Source organism: Bicyclus anynana, chromosome 21, assembly GCF_947172395.1.
Source record: "Bicyclus anynana chromosome 21, ilBicAnyn1.1, whole genome shotgun sequence".
NCBI classification, from domain to species: Eukaryota; Metazoa; Arthropoda; class Insecta; order Lepidoptera; family Nymphalidae; genus Bicyclus; species Bicyclus anynana.
Window position 1 is genome coordinate 7,901,974 of NC_069103.1, and position 22,339 is coordinate 7,924,312.

Sequence of the window (22,339 nt, forward strand, 5' to 3'; positions counted from 1 at the left end):
GGATCCAAGCGCACGGCAGTGCGCAGGCCAAGTTCCAGCAACAGGCCGTTTGCATAATAGTTACACTAAAATAATTATAAACATATACTTATAAATGATTATCAAGGATTTTATGAAAAAACTGGAAAGCATACTGGAAAAATGGATGAAAATTGAACTTTATTAATAAAAATATATTTTTACTCAAAATTTCTTAGAAGAAAGAAAAGCTCAGTATGCCGACCCACAATTCCGTGACCCGGATCCATGGGGTAATGTCCTAGCACACACAAGTAAATACATCCCAATCGTTTTCGTTATTATCTTGTTCTAGATAATTAGAATAATAATATATTGTCACCCTATTAGAGAAAGATACCGACATCCTACTACCCTTCCTGCTTGGCCATAATATTATGTCCATGAAGATTATAAAGAGCGAGTGCGAGTAAAAATTAATAATAATGGAACTAATTAACTCGCTGTGGCAACACTACATCACAAAGATTTGTCATTATAGAGCAACCAATTAATATTGATAGTTTTATTAGTTAATAAAATCTAAATTAGGACAGACGAATGACAATAAATAACATTTATTTAGATAAGATTTACTTTCATTTAATTTTAGTCGAGTACGAACAATTTTTGAATTTACCACCCAAAAATCGTTCGTACTCTTTGATTATTTAGGATCTGTTTCACACCCAAATTCACGAACAAAAAAATCTGTCGTTTTTTGAGGGGGACGAGGTAAACTCACACATTGAAACTATTTATCACCATTAAATATATTCTGTATCCATACACTACACACAATTATCAATTTGACTCGCAATACAACACGCGTAATTTTTACATAGCCTAACAAACACATCGCTTAGACACCACAGAATAGTCGATTACTTGATCGATTTTCTGCTGTTTTGTCAAAAGAATCGATTCTTTTTAGAAATTGTTTTTATCACAAATTTGATAAAATTAAGGTAGTAATACTTACAAATGAAACGTTACTCCATCTTTTACTAAACTACAAGTTTTTGTTCGTTTTTTATGCCATTCAACTTCACAAACAGACATTTTTAGGGAGCTCTTTACACGACGAAAACGATTACAACAATGAGACATCGATTCTATAGCAACAGTTTTAATAAACGCGTTAGATCATTGATTTTTGATCTTCGCCAGAGGGGTAACGGATATCAAGGCAGGTCCTGTTATTAATGGTCGAAGTTCGTATTCGACTAAAATACTAAAGTAGTCAGTGGCTAATGGCTAGGTCTATATAGTGGATGTAAAGTTGTGAAACACGCTTCTGACTTAAAATTTTCCATAGTGTATAGAGTAAAAAATCCATAGCTGTCATCTTTTTAGCCGTTTGTGGCTGTCACGTCAATAATATGTCAATTGTCAATGTCAGTTTCTGCCCTCTGTCACAATAAAATAAAATTAAAGTTTACATTTTATTTTATTTTCAAGCAACAAATTGCGAGCGAAGCAAGACTATCACAAATAAAAAGAAAGACTGAGTTTTCTCGTTTTGGACCTTATTATGTTGAATGTAATATTGCAGTTTAAATAATTCGTATTAAATTGTAGTGCGATGCATCACAATTTAGTCTCGAAATATTAATCACTTTACATTCATTTGATAGTATTGATACTTTATGAACAATTTAAGATTATCATCAAAAGAAATGGTCGCCAAAAGCAAAAACAAAGGTAATACTTCGCTATATATTCCTCAGACGTGACACTTACGGTTAATTATCATAATTTCACTGATAACATGTGTTTTACAGCTTTAACATGTTCGACGCCAGAACATAGACTTGATTCGCCTTCACGAGACAGTGATTCTATATGTGATTCCGAGTCGGCCAGCCCTGTGCCATTTCTGTGTACGCAAGATGGAGCAGAGGGTGAAACTGATGTGGTCTGGAATTTCTATACACCTAAATCTGAAACCGGTAAATCACGACTCAAAAACACTACCCCAGTAAGTAGACGCACAAAAAGAACAATTAAACCTATTTCAATTGAAAAACCACTGGCCAGACGTAGGGTGGTGAAACCCTCTCAAAAGAAAACTGAACTATTTCAAGATCTTCTGGAATTGAATCAAAATTTGCATGAGTATATATCTAAAAAACCTTCTGTAACTATTGTTAGTAAGCCACAGTCAGAAGAAGATGTCTTCAGTGACACAAGTGACAGTTCACCTAGAAGTGGTGTGAAAAGCAAGAACCGCTGCCTTAGAAAGAATGTTTTGAGTTCAAAGTTTACTAAAACTGAACCAGAGAGTGGCTTAGAGTCAGATGATTCAATGAATGAGTGCTTATTGAAAGCGAGTCAGGTTGTGGAAGAAAATATATTAAATTTACACCCAAATCCAGCAAAAAGGCCATGTATAGATCAAAATGTGAAAAATCTTAAGCCAGCTTTCAACATTGACCAAGACTCAATGGATGCCATTTTAAATAACATTAAATTAGCTTCACCATCTTTGAATCAACTAAAAAAATGTGATTCCCCAAAGTTGAATAATGATTCCTTTGATTGTATAATTGAAAATTTAAACGATAGTGCCTTAGAGAGGCTCTCACAAATGCCAGTACTCCAGGAATCACGAAAAAAAGCCAATAATGCAAAGGAGAGTAGCTGGATGTTGAAAGAACTAGTTGTTTGTGATGGAAGTCCATCATCCAAGTCTGTATTTAGTAGGCACAGCTCTATGCCGGAGTCACCATCATTTAACAATTGTAATAAACCTTCAACCAGTGGTACGGCATTTGGAAGGTACAGTTCAATGCCATTCAACAAAAGTGATGAAAAAATATTAGGTCAGTAAAAATTATTTATGCAGTTTAACTTATTTGTGATATGACCTCTGTCTTCCATTCGGAAGGTGTAGGTTTGAATCCAGTGTGGGGCATGCCTCCAACTTTTTAGTTATGTTCATATTAACTGTGGACTAAGGTCTAACTTGTCTCATTCTGAGAGGAGACTCATTCTCAAGAGTGAGCTGAATAACGATTTAATGATTTGTTAACGATGTTGATGATGATTTATTTTGTGTAACTAAGGTCCAGTGGTTAGCCTATGTGACTTATGATCACCAGGTTCTGGGTGTCCTGTGAAATATGAATGAGTTTAACTTTGTCAAGGAATCCCTACTCCCAATGGTCACGAGTCCAGGGCTGTGCTCAGAGTTATTTTCTCTGCCATGTGATGGACCTGGCAAGAAGTGAATCCATGGAATGCTAAGATATTTGTCTCCTAAGTATGATAATCCACATTGGATCAGAGTGGGTAGTTAAAATATGCTGATAATGATGATGATGATAAATTATTTATACCTGCCTGCACTGTGTTTTCACCTGAGTAGTTCTCGTTCCTGTGACAATGTAGGGATAAAATATAGCCTATCATAAATATAAAATTGATTCAGTAGATTCAGAGACTTCGCAGAGCTTTGTCTCTTAATAATATTATAAATATAGTAGTTGTAGGGTAATGGGAGTATTGGTCATATTAAAAAGATATGTCAAATATTCATTAAAAAAAAAGACAAACAGACTTCTTTCTACAAATATTTATTAAGGTTTGTCAGTAATTAATGTTAAATCAAATATGATTATCAGTTCCAGGAGATTCTCCAATAAGATGCACACCAGAAGAAATAAAGAAGAAACACAGACAAGCAAGAGAGAAGCTTTTGGCTAAAAGACAGCTACCATTTACAGCCACACAGCAGTTCAATCCACCTGCTATATCATCACATGTACAACCAGTTAAAAAAGCGACCTTCCAGCTTAAAGTTCCTAGTAATAAGGTTAATTGTGTAGTAGAAAGAAAAGATCATGTTCAGAAAACAAATCCAGATGTTAATATAAATCGTGTTCAGAAAACAAATCCAGATGTTAATATAAAATTACTGATTGAAAGAAAAAGACAAGAGGCTTTGATGAGACTGAGAAAAAAGCAACCTCAAAGTAAATAATACATAAAAAAAACTTATTTTTTACTACAGAAATGGATGGTAACCAATTTTTTTAAATAGCCTGGATATAAGATATATTTTAGGACATTTCTGTTAATTAAAAATACATTTAGAAATTTATTTTTGTGATTTAATTTTTATATTGATAGACCATATTCATGTTTTCAGTGTTTATTTTATGTGTGACCTTACAATATATGATGATTTATGTGATTACATTGTGATTTTGTAAACAAGACTTCAAATATAATTATTTTATTGAAGTATTCATTTTTTATAATAACTAGTAGATTACTATCCCTGTTAAATTATTTTGTTGTGTGGATAATAATATGATTACTAAATAAAAGGAAGCTTATTGTAACTCAAATAAACTAGATTTTAGATATGGACTGAATCAAAGGCCCTTATGTGATTATATTTGGCAATGATATACAAATCCGGTCAGTAGCCGTTTTTGTTTAGTTTGTGTAATTAAAAATTGAAATATAGGTAATATTTAATTTTTGCCCAGCATTCTCATTATTTTAACATTTTGTTCATTTCTTGGTGGAAAGAATGAACATTTAGACTTGAAATCAGATTTTAAAAGTTTTTAGCTTGCAGTGACTACGTTCGACTGAGCGATCAGTCCATATTCTTCACTTGTACCGAATCGTAAATCTATGTTCTTCACAGATTTACGAGTCTGTACGAGTATATTCTTGCAGACGTTCCAAATGACCACGGTCTGTGTGGTCGTGGCGAAAACTTCACATATTTCGCTCACGAATAGTATATTATTTAGTCTACGGGGCTAAACTAACTACAAAATACAGCGCTCGCTTGAGGAAAAACTGTAGTTGTGATCGCTTAGTGGAACGTAGCCAATGGGAGATCTAAAGCTGAAATAGCCTAGAAGCCAGACTTATAAAGCCAGTAAAAAACAAAATTAATGTCATTGTCATTATGAAACTTCATTTGTCAATGTCATTTTAAAAAGTGAAAACAACGTGAAATTATAAACTTTTTTGTTTTTGCATAATTTTGTCGTAAAATTGGATATACAAACAATAAATGGATTATAACGAGTGTAATTGCTAGGTTGAAAACTCATAGCGCAGTGAAATACGTGTTCCACAAAAATGGCAATGAATTACGTTCGTCAATTTGCAAGAACCGCTCTCAGAGCACCAAAGTTAGGGTTGGTGTCACAGAGAGCGATAAAAACGAGTGAACCGGCGAGACTTGGCATGATACCCATAGTGGTGGAACAGACTGGCAGAGGAGAGAGGGCTTACGACATTTACTCCAGGCTTCTACGTGAACGCATAATTTGTCTAATGGGACCGATAAACGATGACATTAGTTCGCTAGTTGTAGCCCAACTGTTATTCCTGCAGTCGGAATCTAGTAAAAAACCTGTACATTTGTATATAAACTCTCCAGGCGGTAATGTGACTGCCGGCCTCGGTATTTATGACACAATGCAGTATATAACTCCGCCGGTCGCGACGTGGTGTGTGGGACAAGCTTGCAGTATGGCATCATTACTTTTAGCAGCTGGTGCGACCGGAATGCGTCACGCTTTACCAAACTCCCGCATAATGATTCACCAACCGTCCGGCGGTGTCAGAGGTCAAGCTACTGACATTCAAATCCAAGCAGAAGAGATTTTAAAACTGAAAGCACAGATCAACACTCTCTATGTCCGTCATACTGGTTTGCCTATAGAAAAAATACAGAGTTCTATGGAGCGTGATTATTTCATGTCCCCGTCGGAAGCTAAAGTTTTTGGTCTGATTGACAATATACTGGAGCACCCACCGTCTCATGCAATGGAAAATGAATGTTCACCGCCACCAGCAAGCCCGGCTCCTGTGACTGCTACTGATTAGATATAATTAGATAGAAATATGTAACAAATTATTTTCATTATTGTTGACAATGATGTAAAAAATAAACAGAGAGATTAATAACTGTTTTAGCTTGGTAGTTAAATATGAACAATATAGGTTGGTAGTGTCACATATAGTTTTCTCTATCAGCTGAATTCATTTTATTGTAAATGCATCAAATTGGTGCTACATTAATGTCAATTTACATATTTTATATCATTTATCACAATTACAGTTTGTTTCATGTAGGATGGTGCGGGTGTCAGTTCGTTTCACTCTTGAAAGTTTGCCACAATTCACTATAATAGTACATATTATGAACATCATACAGGCGACGGTCACCATGCCCATGCTAACTGAAAAAAGCTTCAGTGCAAATACAATGTCTTCAAAAGCATATACTATTAGTAAGTTAGTAGTTGTAACTTAGGTCAGGCAATTACTATCAATAAAACTCCAAGACTAAAATCTGACAGGTTGTGATTGAATGGGTGAACTTTGAACTGGCATACAAGGTTGTTGAACTGCACTGTTTCAAGGTTATGCCAACTTTTTGTCTTTGTAGTGATGAGACAAAATCAAAGCAATTGTAATTGAATATCTTTGTCCTATTTGATCACAACCTATCAAAAACACAATCTCAGTACAAAGTATGTACTCTCTCTTTTTTAATTATATCATTGGTTATGGGTATAGTAAAATATATGAGTTTTAATTTTTCATACACCTTTTTTTAATGTGATACTTAATCCAATTATAGTAATATGAAACATTGGTATAGACCGGTAGAGCGGGTAAGGCTGTCATTTTGTAGGACAGGAGTCCTATTAATTGATAGTTTTGAGTTATTAATCCACTGCCTGAGTCTCCTCTGAAATAGAAAAAAAAATTAAATTACTTTAAATTAGCTACTCGTACTTAACGCATAACGGCCAATCACATGGCTAAGTGCGGAAATGGCCCAGAAGAAAGAAGAAAGATAGCTACTCGTAGCTATCTTCAGACAGTAGCAGGGGTCATGACACGTCCCAACATTACTGGTTTCTATGTCTTAATCATCATAATCATTATCAGCCCATTTTATTTGCCGACTACAACGGCCTCCGTGGCGCAGTAGTAGCGCGGTGGATTTAAAAAACAGAGGTCCTGGGTTCGATCCCCGACTGGGCAGATTGAGATATTCTTAATTTGTTCAGGTCTGGCTGGTGGGAGGCTTCGGCCGTGGCTAGTTACCACCCTACCGGCAAAGACATACCGCCAAGCGATTTAGCGTTCCGGTACGATGCCGTGTAGAAACCGAAAGGGGTGTGGATTTTCATCCTCCTCCTAACAAGTTAGCCCGCTTTCATCTTAGACTGCATCATCACTTACCATCAGGTGAGATTGTAGTCAAGGGCTAACTTGTAAAGAATAAAAAAAAAAAAAACTACACAGCCAGGCCTTCTCATATATTTCAAATACCTATCCAAATACCCCCCACTAAGAGATACATGAGTAAAAAAAATTCATCCCCACTTTACATGTGCTCTCTACTATAAAAAAATATATTGTTCAAGATTTTATTTTACGACTTTGTTTACATTTTTAATGTACATCATTATCAACCATATTTGGCTCACTGCTGAGCACGAGTCCATCACACCGCCCAATGCGGATTGGCAGACTACAGACAACTGTAAAGAATAAAGAAAAATCTCAGGCAGCTTTCCTCACGATGTTTTTCGTTCACTGTTTGAAACACGTGATTTTTAATTTTTTTTAATGCACCTAACTGAAAATTAGGAGGTGCATGCCCCAGACCGGATTTGAACCTACGCCCTCCGGAATCGGAGGCAGAGGGTTATCACAGCTCTTTTTTTACATACTCATGCTAAATGACAGCTTTAGTAATAGTCTCTGTTCTAAACCGCGGACTGACAGACGGACATGGCGAAACTATAAGGGTTCCTTGTGGACTACGGAACCCTAATCACGTTTGATGTATGAGAGCCCGTTAAATATTTGTTTTACATAACTAGGACCTCACTTCTTAAGTAACTTTCGGAGCTACAAGTATTTAAAGGGCCACATTTGCGGCACTGCCACGGATCCCTGAAAAACGCCCCATACAAAATGGCACGAATTAATGACGTTGTTGATTATAATGATCGTTAGATTTGTATGGGCGTTCAAACAAAATTATAAATATGTATCTTTGTTATTTGTGCGTTTATGTTTACAGTCCATATATCTGATGTAAGAGAGATAAAAATTTATGAATTTTCATCTAATTACGATAATAGATTTTTATACATTTTGAAATACCTATACATAATCTTATTTATTTTGCAAACATCCAGACAGTCTTTGGTTTTTACATATCAATTAGTTAATATTGACCCTATTTCTTATAAAAATCAATATATTCAAACCTAGTCATCATCCCCGTTCTATAGTCTGGCATGTTCGTTGATAACACTCCCATGATATGCAGGTGACAGGGGGAAAGACTGCGCGGTTGTGAAATCGTGCGCGAAAGTGACTTTTTTTTTACAAGTTAGCCCTTGACTACAATCTCACCTGATGGTAAGTGATGATGCAATCGAAGATGGAAGCGGGCTAACTTGTTAGGAGGAGGGTGAAAAATCCACACCCCTTTCGGTTTTCATTCATCGCTCTCGCCCCGTAAAACATCGGGAATGTTACGCAGTTGCCAAGCTATAGTAAATAGGGTCCGGTTTTCATCTTTGGGTACGGAACACTAAAAATTCCTTACTCCGCCGGTCTGGGGTCCGAACTCCGCAAGCTCCCCGCACACAGCATTCCCGGTCCAGAGGTCACTCGAGAACACGTCCTCTTGCTCTTTACTGTTTGTGTTATTGCTTTGAGTAATATTGTCTCTTCATTAGTTAAATCCTGAAAATAAACAGCAGGACTTCGTGGTTACGCCCGCGTAGTTTCCATTCCCGTAGGAATAGGGCATCGATCTCCTATTAAAAAGTGGATGCACAATCAGCGACCAAAAAACGTCCTCACTCAATGAGTGCCAAACACAACTTCTTGGTACTCAATTCATGTAGTCGCATTTGCAAATTCAACCATAAACTCAATACTTAAGGTTAAATTTGCTCTGAATTTGGAATTTTTAATTATATATTTAAATACTTTTAAGTATAATTTTCTTTATCAATAATTCTAAAACTGTAAAAGCAAAATTGGCCAGTTTTTCAGTGAAATTTTCTACATGATTGTGCGTCCTTTTATCAGAGATCAATGGAAATTGGGGTATAAAAAAGCTTAAGTTAGGTAAGTTACCTTTCCATTGGTGAAACTTTTGACATCGGTCCAGTAGTTTCAAAGGCAACAAACAAGCAAGCAAACAAACAATCAATTTGTTTTTCAATTCAAAGAAGCCTCAATAGCTCAACGGTAAGAGCGGTTCGACTCATCACCGAGGGGTGGTGGTTCGATCCCCGCCCCGGTGGTCTATTGTTGTACCCACTCCTAGCACAGTCTTTCCCGACTAGTTGGAGAGGAATATTGGTCATATTATAAAAATATGGCAAATATTCTTTAAAAAAAAAAATTGTTTCCGCTGTATGTAAGTAATAGAGTAGGTATAGATTATTAGGTAGGTACCTACTTGCGAAAACAGTCTTTGTAAATACAAATATTTTTGAAAAAAGATCACATAGTAGATTAGGTCCACAATTTCTACCGTTCCCTGCCCTGAATGTCGTTGCTACCAACAGCCTTAGAGGGCGTCAGGACTGATCGCACTCACAAATCCTGTCAGTCCCAAAGTCCTAGAATTCTAGATAAACTTCACAACTTACACTAGGTATATTTCGAGAAATTCGTTCGTTGTTGTAGCTTTGAAGTTTGAATACAATTTAGATCCTCTATTCCCCTCCGGCTACTTCAAATTCTTGTGCTTATCATTATCAAAGTTTTAGAATTTCTCGGAATCTGGAACGCCCTTTGAGCCCTTGAACTTTTTAAGATACTACAGTTCGTTTAATGTAGGATGGTGCGGGTGACAGTTCGTTTCACTCAAATTTGCCACGATTCCCGATAATATTAGTATTTCTTATCATTATTTTATTATATTTAAAATTATATTTTCTTTTGAATTTATTTAAACTAAACTCTCACATAAAATACTAAGAAGGTTAACTTAACTCACATTTATAACACCCCATCCAGCTATGGTACCTTTGGTGCTCAATGGGAAAGATTTCGTTATGATGATTCGCATAACATTCTTGCCCAAAGGCAATGCGCGAGGTAAGTAGACTAATGCTATATCATTCACTATTTCTTCAAAGTCATACCTCTCGTGTACTATTGGTGAGCGTGTTTTTCTTACTATATTAGTCTGAAAAATAGATCAGGTTGATTATTATACAAATAGGTATTGTCATGATTCTTGGATGTTGCTTTTACTTTTGTTTTGTGGACGGCGTTCGAAATGACTCTTTGATCTATGTTAATGGAAGTGACAGCCCCATACCGCCAAGCGATTTAGCGTTCCGGTACGATGTCGTGAAAAAAAATCGTGGAAAAACCGAAAAGGGTGTGGAATTTGATCCTACTCCCAACAAGTTACGTTAGCCCACTTTCATCTTAGTTTGCATAGTCATTTACCATCAGATGAGGTTGTAGTCAAGGGCTAAGTTTAAAGAATAATAAATAAAAGTAGATACCTAACCTTTTTCAGATTTTCATGACCTGCATAAGCCAGAATTTTGTCCTCCATCTCTCTTTCATTATTACCGAAACAGTGGGCAGCAGTCAGTAGAAAATGCTGATTCAATACCGATGAGCCACACACGTGAGTTGAATCATCAGTTTTTATCACTTCTAAAAACACGGCATGAGGGTACTTTCGAATTTTCACATCCTCTCCATCGACTATACGACCTTCTAGATTGTCTTTAGTTGCATACAGTTTGAATTCCGAACACAAAATGGCCAGTGCAAAATAAACAATCGAGTCAATCATACTTAATGTATCGATGAAAAAGAGTTTTTTTTATCGATTTAATTAAAGCGATTTTCGTAAGTGATCGTAAAATCGTCTAGATTAGTATGATTGAATCTTTGAATTAACAAGATCTGACGATCGGTGCATATGTATTTAGTAGGTAGGTAACTAGATCGGTATAGGTAAGTAAGTAAGATCGTCTTCAATAATCTCGTTAATTCGCTTAGCAATGTTAATATATTTACCTTTAGTGCTTACCTAAGCAGGTAGTAAATGATCTACAATTATTTAAAAAATTTAAACCAAAATTCACCAGTCATCTACTAGTACTGGGAAATCCCGAAAATGATCCTTTGGTCATTTTTTTGGATGAAAATGATACTTTCTTAGGTATATACCCTTTGATATATGTATCAAATATACCCAGGTGACCCAGGTTAATAGTTTGTGGAGCGCGCCAGAAAATTACACATAGAAACACGCATACTCGTATCTAACTACGCTCCAGTAGTCGGATATACAAAACCGCGAAGTAGCTTTTCTTGGGAAGACTTAGATCTTAATTTTTATACATAAATATAGTATAGACTAACACAACCCCATGTTTTACATCCGCGTAGGTCACATTCCTATGGGAATACGGGGATAAACTATAGCCTATGCTTTCTCTAATAATGGGTTATTGTAGATTCCCATTAGCAAAAGAATTTATAAAATATTTCCAGTAGTCTTAGATGAACTTTCCTCTTTATAATATGAGTATTACAGTATACCTAGATAAGTAGTTAGGAATCTTCCTAAGTTATATACCATTAGGTATTTAATATTTCAAGTCCTGTGAAACTTTCCCTACATAAGCTTTTGTCATTACCATAAGCAATTTAAAGCTATTCGAGCGTGCAAATCCTATCCCCCTAGTGTTTAAAGACTAGAGAGTTTCGTTAGCCAGGCCGCGTTGTAAAACAAGGTCAATCTTAACAAGAATATTTAGCAACAGCCGACAGTGCTTACGAGTGTCGGGTCCTTTCATTATCTGTGAAAAGGCTTGAAAGTTTGGGGTGCGCTTGCGTGGGCCCCGGGTCGATATACGGTGACGTCAGCAGAAGTTCGGCTTCAGTCAGCCGCCGTTGGCCGCAGTGGAATGATGTGGCTGCGATGCTTCGCTGCGACGGTGTTGATTGCCGCGGTCGCGTCGCGCGAAGTCTTCACCAACTCTTTCTTGGTGCGGCTGAAGCGGTCGGTGGCGCATGAGGAGGCCCACCAGCTGGCTCTGAGCCACGGCTTCGACAACCTCGGCCCGGTAAGACCACGTGATTGAATGTAAACATAACCATAAGCTCCGATATGCTTTGGCGTAACATGATTTCGCTCGGAAATTGATAAACGCCTACATTTGGTGAAATTCAATTTCATCGACGTCTGAGCCAGATTATATGAGTGTCCACCTACGTCATATCTATGAATGCTTTATTTAATCCGCTTGGTGACGACGACAACTTAATTTAAAAGCGGGCATTGATAAAACTTCATTTGAACTTATTGTACTAAACAGTAAAGTACTGCTCTGTTGTACCTAAATATTAAAATATGATGTACTAAGCATGTATTTAGTTATACATTTTTATTATTAATCTTGTCCTATTGAAACCAATCGGTAAACATAGATATTTTATGTTCCGTAATTTAAGTGAGTATAGTCTTAATTGTGATTGTACAACAATATTTAAAATAATTATTAAGCATTCTCCAGCGTATTGAGAATCTTCTAAGAACTACTATACCTACTATAAAATAAATTTTTCGCTTACCTCTAACTCTTGTCTTTAACTCTAAAACGGTTTGACCTATTTGAATATTTTCTTTGTTTTAATCAATACAGGTGTGTTTTAGAAAGAAATGTATTCTATGGAAAATCCATCTGTTAGGTACGAAGACCACCGCATTAGCTAATTCTTCCTTCTTATATAAAACAGATTGCTGACCAATAATCTGTTGTGGTAAAACAATAATTCCTAAATAATAAAGGTGCTTGGAGGTCATTGAATCAGCTTACACCTTCACAATGTTCACACAGGAAGTAAAACTATAAAATTGCAATGTTGATATTAATTGTAAATTATCTTACTGTAAGATTTATTAAAAGAGCAACTGTTGAGCTTCTTGCCGGATGTTCTCAGCAGAACCTGCCTTTCGAAAAGGTGGTAGAATCTTTACAAATAGTCAAACTGATGTTTGAAAAGTGCTTGTAAACTGAGCTTCTTGAAATAAATGAATTAGGACCTAGAGCTAAGGCCTCCTGCCTCATAGGAAAATTAATATGGAGTTTAAATCCCCCACGCTGGTCAAATAAGGGTCGGCGGGCAATCACGGATGGACGTATGTTCGCGTGAAAATCAATGTAAACTTTCAAGCCCTATTTCACCACTTTGTGGGTTGAATTAAAAAAAAAATTAATTACATTATATTTCGTATTTTTTTATGATTTAAGAACAAAATTTTAAAACTGTAATTCTAAAAATGAAGGACTTTCCATACAAACTTTCAACCCCTATTTCACCCCCTTCTCGTTTTATTTTCGCAATAAAAAGTATCATATAACCTTCTCTGTATTATGGTCTTAAACTGTGCTAAGTTTCATTTGAATTCATTCAGTAGTTTCAGCGTGATGCCCGAATATCAAAAAATCACGAATAACAATCAATCAGACAGACAAAAAATCGAAAAAAAAAATTTAAACTTCAGTATTGACTATACTTATAATACACCCCAACAAAAATTTTCAAAATATCATTAATGTACAGAATGTACAAAATGTACAAAGTCGTTTTATAAGCATAGATTCTAGATGGCGCTGGCTTCCTTTGTACCACGCTAACGTTTGTTGTTACAAATGGTATACGTAAAATCTCAAATTGCGATTGTGAAGAAATGTATAGAAATCGACCAGTTATATTATAAGGTATAGATATTTTTTTCTTATCCCAAATAAATAACAGATGAGGGTGTATAATTCTTATGCTGGTTCTCGTATTATTAGATGGTTTACGTAGTAGTCAGGTGATACAATACCTAAGTTATACTGTTAACAATAGGAATCAATAGCAAGCAAGTCTATTCGAGCTTTGGCGACGTAGCACTATAGAGGGAGAAGTATATTGAGTTTAATACAAAGCCATTATTCAAATGTACTCGCGACACAGTCACGCTTTTGTGAAATCCTATATTGCTGCATGTAAAAGCATTTTCTTTTATGAGTACGTGACTGTATGGAAAATTACTTTCAGCAAACGTTTTAGGCGTCAGTATAATCTTAAAATACAGGGTGCTCGGCTAAATATTTTTTTTTTTTGTATATCTTAAAATGTGTTCCTTATACGCATCCTTATAATTATGACGTAGCGAAGTTTGATTTATTTTAAAATGCAAGGATAAATAAAGGCGTGTGTCACATGGATAGTCGGAACTATTTGAATTACTTTGTATAAAAACTTGAAAAGTTTTTGTTTTATAGTTAAAAAAATATTAGTTATGCAGTTCGTCTCCTATAAGTGGACTCGTCAATACCTTGAAGTTATGGGAAATTCTTCCTGAGCTCCTTGTATAAATGCAAAAGGTCACTCATCACGAAATATCGATAAACACTTGACGTACAAAGATGAAATTTTGCAGGGAAGTAGTTTACAGTTAGTAGACGTCCGCTCAGGACGCATTTTGCCAGTAGGCCGGATTAAGGAGGTCTAAAGGCGGGCGAAGTTGCGAGTATCCGCTAGTCTATCTATATTTATAACTAGTAGATGCCGCGCGGTTTCACCCGCGTGGTTCCCGTTCCCGTAGGAATACTGGAATAAAATATAGCCTATAGCCTTCCTCGATAAATGGGCTATCTAACACTGAAAGATTTTTTCAAATCGGACCAGTAGTTCCTGAGATTAGCGCGTTCAAACAAACAAACAAACTCTGCAGCTTTATAATATTAGTATAGATAAAACTGTAACAGTTCAAATTCTGTACATTGAAGTTATTTTGAAAATTTTAGTTGGAGGGTACTAAATAATCGATACTGAAGCCAAAAATATTCTGACGCTAAATTATGTATTCCTCGAATCGATTCGTACTAAAGTATTGAGATCCCTTGGGCATGAAATACGTTGCCGCTCCATTTAGTCCAGAAAGATTTGAATTTTCTTTATGAACTCAATCGCGTAAATATCACGAAAAAAATTATAAAAAGCGTTAATACGTACTGCTGATGAGGCGATTAAAGGTCAAGGTCAAGGAAAGTTGATTGTTTTCTTTGATTTTAGTCGTGCTTTGCACTCTGATTTATTTCCTGAAGGTCAGACGTAAAGACGGTTTCTACGCGTTAAGCGGCGTTTGGAAATGAAAAATCGTCGAAATAGGTTGGATTTTACACCACGACTATGCGTGAAACAAAGCCATTTTTGCGACAGAATTTTTGATGAACAGCGTCACAAATAATATCGAACAACTACTGTATTCATCGGATATGGCTTCAGCTGACATTTTGCTTTTTAAAAATTTAAGCTATTTGGTATTCAATCTATCGAGGCATACGTTTTGATTTTTGAGGAAATACGTAAATATATGCGTCTTCTTTTCTCATACGCAGTGCTAGGGTTTGGAATATTCTTCCTTCCCAAGTCTGTATTTCCTGAATCTTATGACTCTTCAAAACTAGAGTGAATAGGCACTTTCTAGGCAAGCGTGTCCTATATTAGACTGTGTCTACACTTACTATCAGGTTAGATCATGGTCAAACGCGAGCCTATAAGATTCGATCGAGATTCGATCCCCGCCTGATGGACTATTGCCGTATGCTCTCTCAACACATATTTTTCGACTAATATTGAATAGGGAATTGGCGATGAAATGGTGACAGGTATCAGGTATATGTGACTCTCTAATGCCTCTGACTTTTAAGGGTAAAATATACATAATAGTTGAAAGACCTATGGATCAGAATGTTGGGCGGTGAAAGGCATGGATAGTAAAAAAAATGCATGTGAACGAAATGCGTATGTTGAGATGGATGTATGGTGTGAAAAGAATAGATAAAATAAGGAATGAGTATATAAGAGTGGCGCCAGTGACAGAAAAATTGAGGAGTAGAAAGTTAGCTTGGTATGGACATGTAATGCGTAGGGAGGAAAGCGATATTACTAGAAAAATGTTGAATGTGCAAGTGGAAGAACAGAGGAGAGGAAGGCCAAAGAAGAGATGGCTGGATTGTATAAAAGACGACATGTGTGTAAAGGGAGTGGGTGACGAGTAATAGAGACGAATGGAAAAGATGGACAATTTTTTCTGACCCCACTTAAGTGGGATAAGGGAAAGGAGATGATGATGATAAATAGAAGGGAATTGTGACCATTTGTATAAAAACTACGTGGCAAACTGACAGAAAGTTTCTCAACCATGCATTCAATCATACAGACTTGAGAAACATGTAATACCTACTTACGAGTAGCTCGTAATATTATGCATCGATATTGGCAATAATTTCCAATATACCATGCAGCTGAGACCGTAAATGGACGTGAGATGAATACCACAAAGAACGCGGCGTGAATGCTTGAGTACTTCGCGTCAATAGACAGACTAACTGCCTCCGATTACATCTGATACCGACATAGGGTTGCCATCTACCCTATATATACTTTTACTAATATTTTAAACACGTTGGACACGTGTAGCCATATGGATATGACCTCTACCTCCGATTCCGGAGGATGTAGCCTCGCCAATTAGCGGCATACTCCTCCAACTTTTCAGTTATGTGCATTCTAAGAAATTAAATATCACTGGTCTCAAACGGTGAAGAAAAGCATCGTGAGGAAACCGGCACACCTGAGATTTTTATTAACGTGTGTGAAGTATGCCAATCCGCATTAGGCTAGCGTAGTGGATTAGGCCTAACCCCTTTCATTCTGAGAGAGGACTTGTGCTCAGCAGTAAGCCGTGATATGGGTTGATAATGATGAAATTTGTGTGTTACTGAGGTTCTAAACTGATTTTGAAAATTCTTTTGCCAATAGGAATTCACGTATTTGTGATTGTTCCCACGGGAACTTAAACTACGCTAGTATTAAATAATAATTATAGTATATTTAAAAGCCTACAAGCCACACCAACATTTTCTATTTATACCGCATCCGCTTCTAAATAAAACCGATAACCAATAACACGAGTCCGTTAATCTCGGTGTTGCGCTGTTGCCTAGTTCATGACTTGAAAATTTTAATCCCGGACTACAAATGAAACCCCGTCCGTAAACTAGGACCAATCTGGGAAACCTAGATGGATGGCAACCCTAGATACCATAACCTGATAACCGATACCCCTGACATTGATAAAGGCACACTCGTCCTGAAATGCGGGTAGGTTCATCGGACACACGTGTTTCTGGTGCTTTATTCTATTTTTAGTACATCTCTATTTGGTTAGAAATAGCCTATAGAATAGAAATGCAACGTACACTAGCGCTTAACCACAGTTTTACTTGAAAATGTTTCAAATTACGCGCATTTTCCTGATGCCAATTTTTCATGATAAATAAATAATAAATTGTTTATTAATTCACAAATCAATCATCATCATCATATCAGCCGATGGACGTCCACTGCAGGACATAGGCCTTTTGTAGGGACTTCCAAACATCATGATCCTGAGCCGCCTACAGCGAATCCTTGCGACTCGCTTTATGTCGTCAGTCCACCTGGTGAGGGGTCGACCAACACTGCGCTTTCTAGTGCGGCGTCACCATTCCAGCACCTTTGGACCCTAATGTCCATCGGCTCTTCGAACTATGTGCCCCGCCCATTGCCACTTCAGCTTCGCATTACGTTGAGCTATGTCGGTGACTTTGGTCACAAGTCAATACATAACAATATAATCATAGATCTGTAATATCCACATAAGGATAGTTTTCCCTGTATTGTGGTAATCACTTTCTTCCACAGTGTGAACGGTGGAAAAAGTGTGTGTGTGTGTCTGTGTGTGTGTGTGTGTGTGTGTAAAGGAATGTTATCGCCGCTTTGCAACGACTTGCGGTACGGACGGCTTCAGTGTGCTCGTGGCGTTCGAGCCGTCCACATCTCTTGTTGTGTAATTCTTTATGGATTACTTGAGATATCCGGGGAGAATGACTTGAGTGGAAAAGGGGAGTGTTAGTCGACTATCAAAGGATCCTTTAACCCTACACACATCGTTCACAAGTACGTGACTTCACTCAAGGTCATTCTCTGCCATTTTAGGGCCTTATTTCGGTTACAGTTTGATTTGTTAATTAAGTTGTCCTGACAAGTGTCGTGAATCATAACCATTAATTTTCTTATATTTGTAATCACTTTTTAGTCCTATAATAGGAAAGAAAACAATGTGCAAATTTTCCTATATTTAGAGATCAAATGAACGAGATTGAGAGTGAATATATGTGATGTTAGTTACTGGGTAACCTACAAGCACAGTGACCTATTTACACCACGATTCCATTCCCGGCGGGAATTGTAACTTTAGAGAGGCGGCAAATACTTTTTGCGTTATATGTGCCAATTTCCTATATTGAAGGGATGAAGACTACATACGTCTCCCAATTTATGAAATAGACTTCTGTTTAAGTGTGGGACTTCTGGTATATAAGACCTTTTTTTGGATAATAATCAATGTACTTAAAATCATTATTCGAATTGGAAATAACCCAACATAGCCGTCCCGCCAAAAAAATCTGAATTGAGTAAAGAATGTTTCTTTTTTTAATTGTTACAATTTAGCCCTTGATACTTGACTACAATCTCACCTGATGATGCAATCTAAGATGAAATCGGGGTAACATGGTAGGAGGAGGACATAAATCAACATCCCTTTCGGTTTCTACACGACATCGTACCGAAACGCTAAATCGTTTGACGTACGTCTTTGCCGGTAGTAACTCCCACGGCCGAAGCCTCACACCAGCCAGACTTGGACAAATTTAGAAAACCTAAATCGGCCCAGCCGGAGAACGAACCCAGGACCTCCTTGTAACTCCAAGTATTAAATACTACACCGCCCACACATATACGACGTAAAAAGTTCCTCTTTCCTTATACGCACTGCAAAGAAGTGGAATGCTCTCCCAGCTTCAGTTTTCCCCACCACCTATATATAATATGGGTATTTTCAAGTCAAGAGTGAATAGGCATCTTCTAGGCAAGCGCATTCCACCATAGGCTGCATCATCGCTTACCATCAGGCATGCTTATTCAAAATAAAAAAAAAAAATTTAAGCTCAGAAATCGTTCCATTGAAATGCTGTTAACTTGCACTCGAAGCCTTCTTAAGCTTCGTAGTTTCTTATCTGAGATGAAATACAAGAGGCAATAGATTAAATCTCCACCCCTTGCATCATTGTCACGCCCGAACTCTTAGCATAGACTTAGAGTGATTTCAGACTAGCGTATTTTTTGCGCGTATACAGCAATGATATTAAATACTGTTAGATGTGTTACTAGCGCATAAAAAATGAGGCGCTCAAAAGAGGAAATTTATAGTCATCTCAATGTTAGTTGTGGTGAACAATAAACGTTATTTAAACAAATAATACCTAAATATCGTCTACAATGTCGAGTCGTGTATTCAGAAAGTGTAAAAACTATATATCCTATCCTACTAATATTATAAACGCGAACGCATGATTGTTTGTATGTTTGTTACTCTTTGACGCCGCTACTGAAGCGATTTGACTGAAATTTGGAATGGAAATAGATTTTACTCTGGATTAACACACATACTTTTTATCCCGAAAAAATCCATGGCTTCCCGAGATTTACGAATGATTTTGATGATAAGAATGTTTGTTACTCTTTCACGCCTCGACCACTGAACCTAATTAGCTGAAATTTGGTATTGAGATATATTATAGCATGAATTAACATATAAGCTACTTTTTATCCCGGAAAAATCCATGGTTGCCGCGAAAAATGTATTGGAATGGCATTTGCTATTGACAGGTAACCTGATGAAGTTATCGATCTGCCCCTGTAGCCAAGTAGGATGTCGATTCTCTTTCTACAATCGCAAACGCTTCGAAAACTAGAAAAATGTATAGGAATGACATTTGCTATCGACGGGTCACATGATCAAAACCTGTCATTCCCATACATTTTTCTACTTTTCGAATCGTTTGCGATCGTAGAAAGAGAATTGACGCGCCACTTGGCTACAGGGGCAGATCCGTCATTTCCATATTTTTTTTAGTTTTCGCGTTAGCGTTTGTAGAAAAAAAAACGACTGGCTTAGGTCCCAATCCTTTTGTCTATAAATAACATAGCTTCGTTGAACACGTTTCTACCAGTGCAAAGCTGAATGAATAAAAACTCTTTGTGGATATCATACACATTAAAAGCTCCAATTTGTAGCATACTTTTAATCGGAAAACAGTCTTGTCACGTTCAATAAACATGCCCGACTAACCGTAAATTTTTCTTTTAAAACAGGCACAGAGGATCGCTTGTCTAGTATTATTATTTTCTACACTTTTTACTTTTTCCGTTGCTATTTCTAGTTTCTATTGATAAAGTCGACTTTGCACAACTTTCTTTTACTCGTATGTGTTTCCTTTCATGTATTGTTGCTATAAGTTTTCTTTCTAGTTATACCTACCTCTTTGAAGTAAATAGTATCGGAGGATTTTATAAAACGGTACACAATGAGATAGTCATATAAGCAAAGAAGTTAAATACTGTTAGATGTGTGTTAGGTCATGAAAAATGAGACGCTCAAAAGAGGAAATTTCCACATCTCAATGTTAGTTGTGGTCAACAACGTACGTTATTTAAACAAATAATACCTAAATATCGTCTACAATGTCGAGTTGTGTGTTCAGGAAGTGTAAAAACGATATATTGCTAAATAAATGATGGAATTAAAGACAAAATTGTGCACGTGTGCGCTCAGTTTTGTCTTTGATTTTGTAGGGACATAACTGATCTATAGTATAAAATTATCATTGGGTATACCTCTTTGAAATTAATAGTATACATCGGAGGCTTTTATAAGTCGATACACAATGAGATAGTCATATAAGAAGCATATAATTGGGTATGATTCCTTTGTGTGTCGCTATGAATCTGCTAGAAAGTCTATTTTGTATCAGATATAGACTTTCTATACAATACACGGCATAACTTTTGAAGAAATATCAGAAATAATTTTCTTTTACACAATACTTATGAGGCTTTTACTCTAATATTTCGTCTTTGAATCTCTGTTATGCTTACCAACGCCTACATCAAAACTGACTATTGTGGAGGAGTTCTTTAATACGATTATTAATTCCAGTCAGTAAAATGACAAGTGCAACTGTCACTGAAATGTCATTTTATTGGCTGGAATTAATAATCGTACATAGGATTAATCATACTTAAGATTATTAATTCAAGTTAGTAAAATGACATTTCAGTGACAGTTGCACTTGTCATTTTACTGACTGGAATTAATAATCGTACTATAGTTAAAGTGTTTTTCTTTAATACAGCATGATGACAGCTTAACCCAATAAGTTCGCCTAATCCAGTTAAGTAGGTATTCATCATATCGATTGTTTTATTAAAAGTCTCTTAAAAAGAAGTACCTACAGTGTTTTTCAGATAGCATGGGTACAGTGCCTTATGTTGTACAGTACAGTGCCTTATGACAGTCATAATACCTACGTACTAATATAGTGAATCACGGCAAACTTTCATTAGTGAAACGAACTGTCACCGTACCTAAGCTATCTGAAAATCACTATAATATGCTTAACTTAATGCCGTAACTAATGTTGGAAGAGAAAGTATTGAGCAAAAGAGCACCCAGACGCCAAAGACGACAATAGTTGTCGGCCATTGGGCTAGGCTATTCGCAGCTAAAGGCAGCGGCTAAAAATAGGAAGGCTTTTCACATATTAACCACCAAACTTCGGTTCGAGGAAGGTAGACGATGATGATGATGAATATACTCGTAGACTCACTAATATACCTACTCCACTTTGACGGGCTTTATCATATCAGCCGATGGACGTCCACTGCAGGACATAGGTCTTTTGTAAGGACTTCCAAACATCACGATCTTGAGCCGCCTGCATCTAGAGAATCCCTGTGACTCGATTGATGTCGCCCAGCTAGGGGGGGTCGACCAACACTGCGCTTTCTAATCGCCATTCCAGTGTCCTGGGACCCCAACTTTAATCGGCTCTTCGAACTATGTGCCCCGCCCATCGCGACTTGTAGTGCTGGTAAGATGTGATGAGCATGATAAGTGCTATCATAATAAGATCATTTAGTCCGAATGCCTGCAATACTCAGACTAATTAGATAAAGACCTGCCTCGCAAGACATTATTTTTCTGTCAAAGTATATGATCAACGATCTTATGCGATTATAAACAGTGTCTCTATAGAATCAATGTTTCATAGTTTACAATCGTGTCTGTCAGTTAAAAACCTTCGTAAAAATACCTTTTTGTGTAGTTAAATGG

The 22,339-nt window shown here is 36.7% G+C and overlaps 4 protein-coding genes across 4 annotated transcripts in view; 3 read left to right on the forward strand and 1 right to left on the reverse strand.

The window, feature by feature from the left end:
• The first annotated feature begins 1,395 nt into the window (after positions 1-1,395).
• On the forward strand, positions 1,396-4,245 carry LOC112058355 (uncharacterized). The gene is made up of 3 exons (XM_024099125.2): positions 1,396-1,701; positions 1,782-2,822; positions 3,624-4,245. The coding sequence occupies exons 1-3, from the start codon at positions 1,647-1,649 to the stop codon at positions 3,980-3,982; spliced, it is 1,455 nt and encodes a 484-aa protein (XP_023954893.1). The 5' UTR covers positions 1,396-1,646; the 3' UTR covers positions 3,983-4,245.
• A 698-nt stretch (positions 4,246-4,943) lies between these two features.
• Positions 4,944-6,583, forward strand: LOC112058360 (ATP-dependent Clp protease proteolytic subunit). The gene has a single exon (XM_024099130.2). It carries the CDS (start codon positions 5,107-5,109, stop codon positions 5,857-5,859), a length of 753 nt encoding a protein of 250 aa, XP_023954898.1. The 5' UTR covers positions 4,944-5,106; the 3' UTR covers positions 5,860-6,583.
• LOC112058359 (transmembrane protease serine 11C-like) lies at positions 6,571-10,830 on the reverse strand. Its single transcript, XM_024099128.2, has 4 exons — positions 10,550-10,830; positions 10,025-10,216; positions 8,615-8,754; positions 6,571-6,730 (listed from the first exon to the last, which is right to left on the reverse strand). The coding sequence occupies exons 1-4, from the start codon at positions 10,595-10,597 to the stop codon at positions 6,571-6,573; spliced, it is 540 nt and encodes a 179-aa protein (XP_023954896.2). The 5' UTR covers positions 10,598-10,830.
• Positions 10,831-11,928: 1,098 nt separating this feature from the next.
• LOC112058357 (neuroendocrine convertase 2) overlaps positions 11,929-22,339 on the forward strand; it is an 84,684-nt gene continuing 74,273 nt past the window's right edge. Inside the window, exon 1 of the mRNA XM_024099126.2 lies at positions 11,929-12,125. Coding sequence (XP_023954894.1) covers positions 11,967-12,125 — 159 coding nt within the window. The 5' untranslated portion in view covers positions 11,929-11,966. The remainder of the gene's footprint in view (positions 12,126-22,339) is intronic.

What these genes read in the sequence shown, in the direction of transcription:
- LOC112058355 (XM_024099125.2), top strand. Translation starts at nt 1,647, where the DNA reads ATGAACAATTTAAGATTATCATCAAAAGAAATGGTCGCCAAAAGCAAA. An exon ending in CGCCAAAAGCAAAAACAAAG is followed by an intron (nt 1,702 to 1,781) that starts GTAATACTTCGC and finishes TGTGTTTTACAG; the next exon opens with CTTTAACATGTTCGACGCCA. An exon ending in AAGTGATGAAAAAATATTAG is followed by an intron (nt 2,823 to 3,623) that starts GTCAGTAAAAAT and finishes TATGATTATCAG; the next exon opens with TTCCAGGAGATTCTCCAATA.
- LOC112058360 (XM_024099130.2), top strand. Translation starts at nt 5,107, where the DNA reads ATGGCAATGAATTACGTTCGTCAATTTGCAAGAACCGCTCTCAGAGCA.
- LOC112058359 (XM_024099128.2), bottom strand. Translation starts at nt 10,597, where the DNA reads ATGGAGGACAAAATTCTGGCTTATGCAGGTCATGAAAATCTGAAAAAG. An exon ending in GTCATGAAAATCTGAAAAAG is followed by an intron (nt 10,217 to 10,549) that starts GTTAGGTATCTA and finishes TCTATTTTTCAG; the next exon opens with ACTAATATAGTAAGAAAAAC. An exon ending in TCGGACCCCAGACCGGCGGA is followed by an intron (nt 6,731 to 8,614) that starts GTAAGGAATTTT and finishes TTTCTATTTCAG; the next exon opens with AGGAGACTCAGGCAGTGGAT.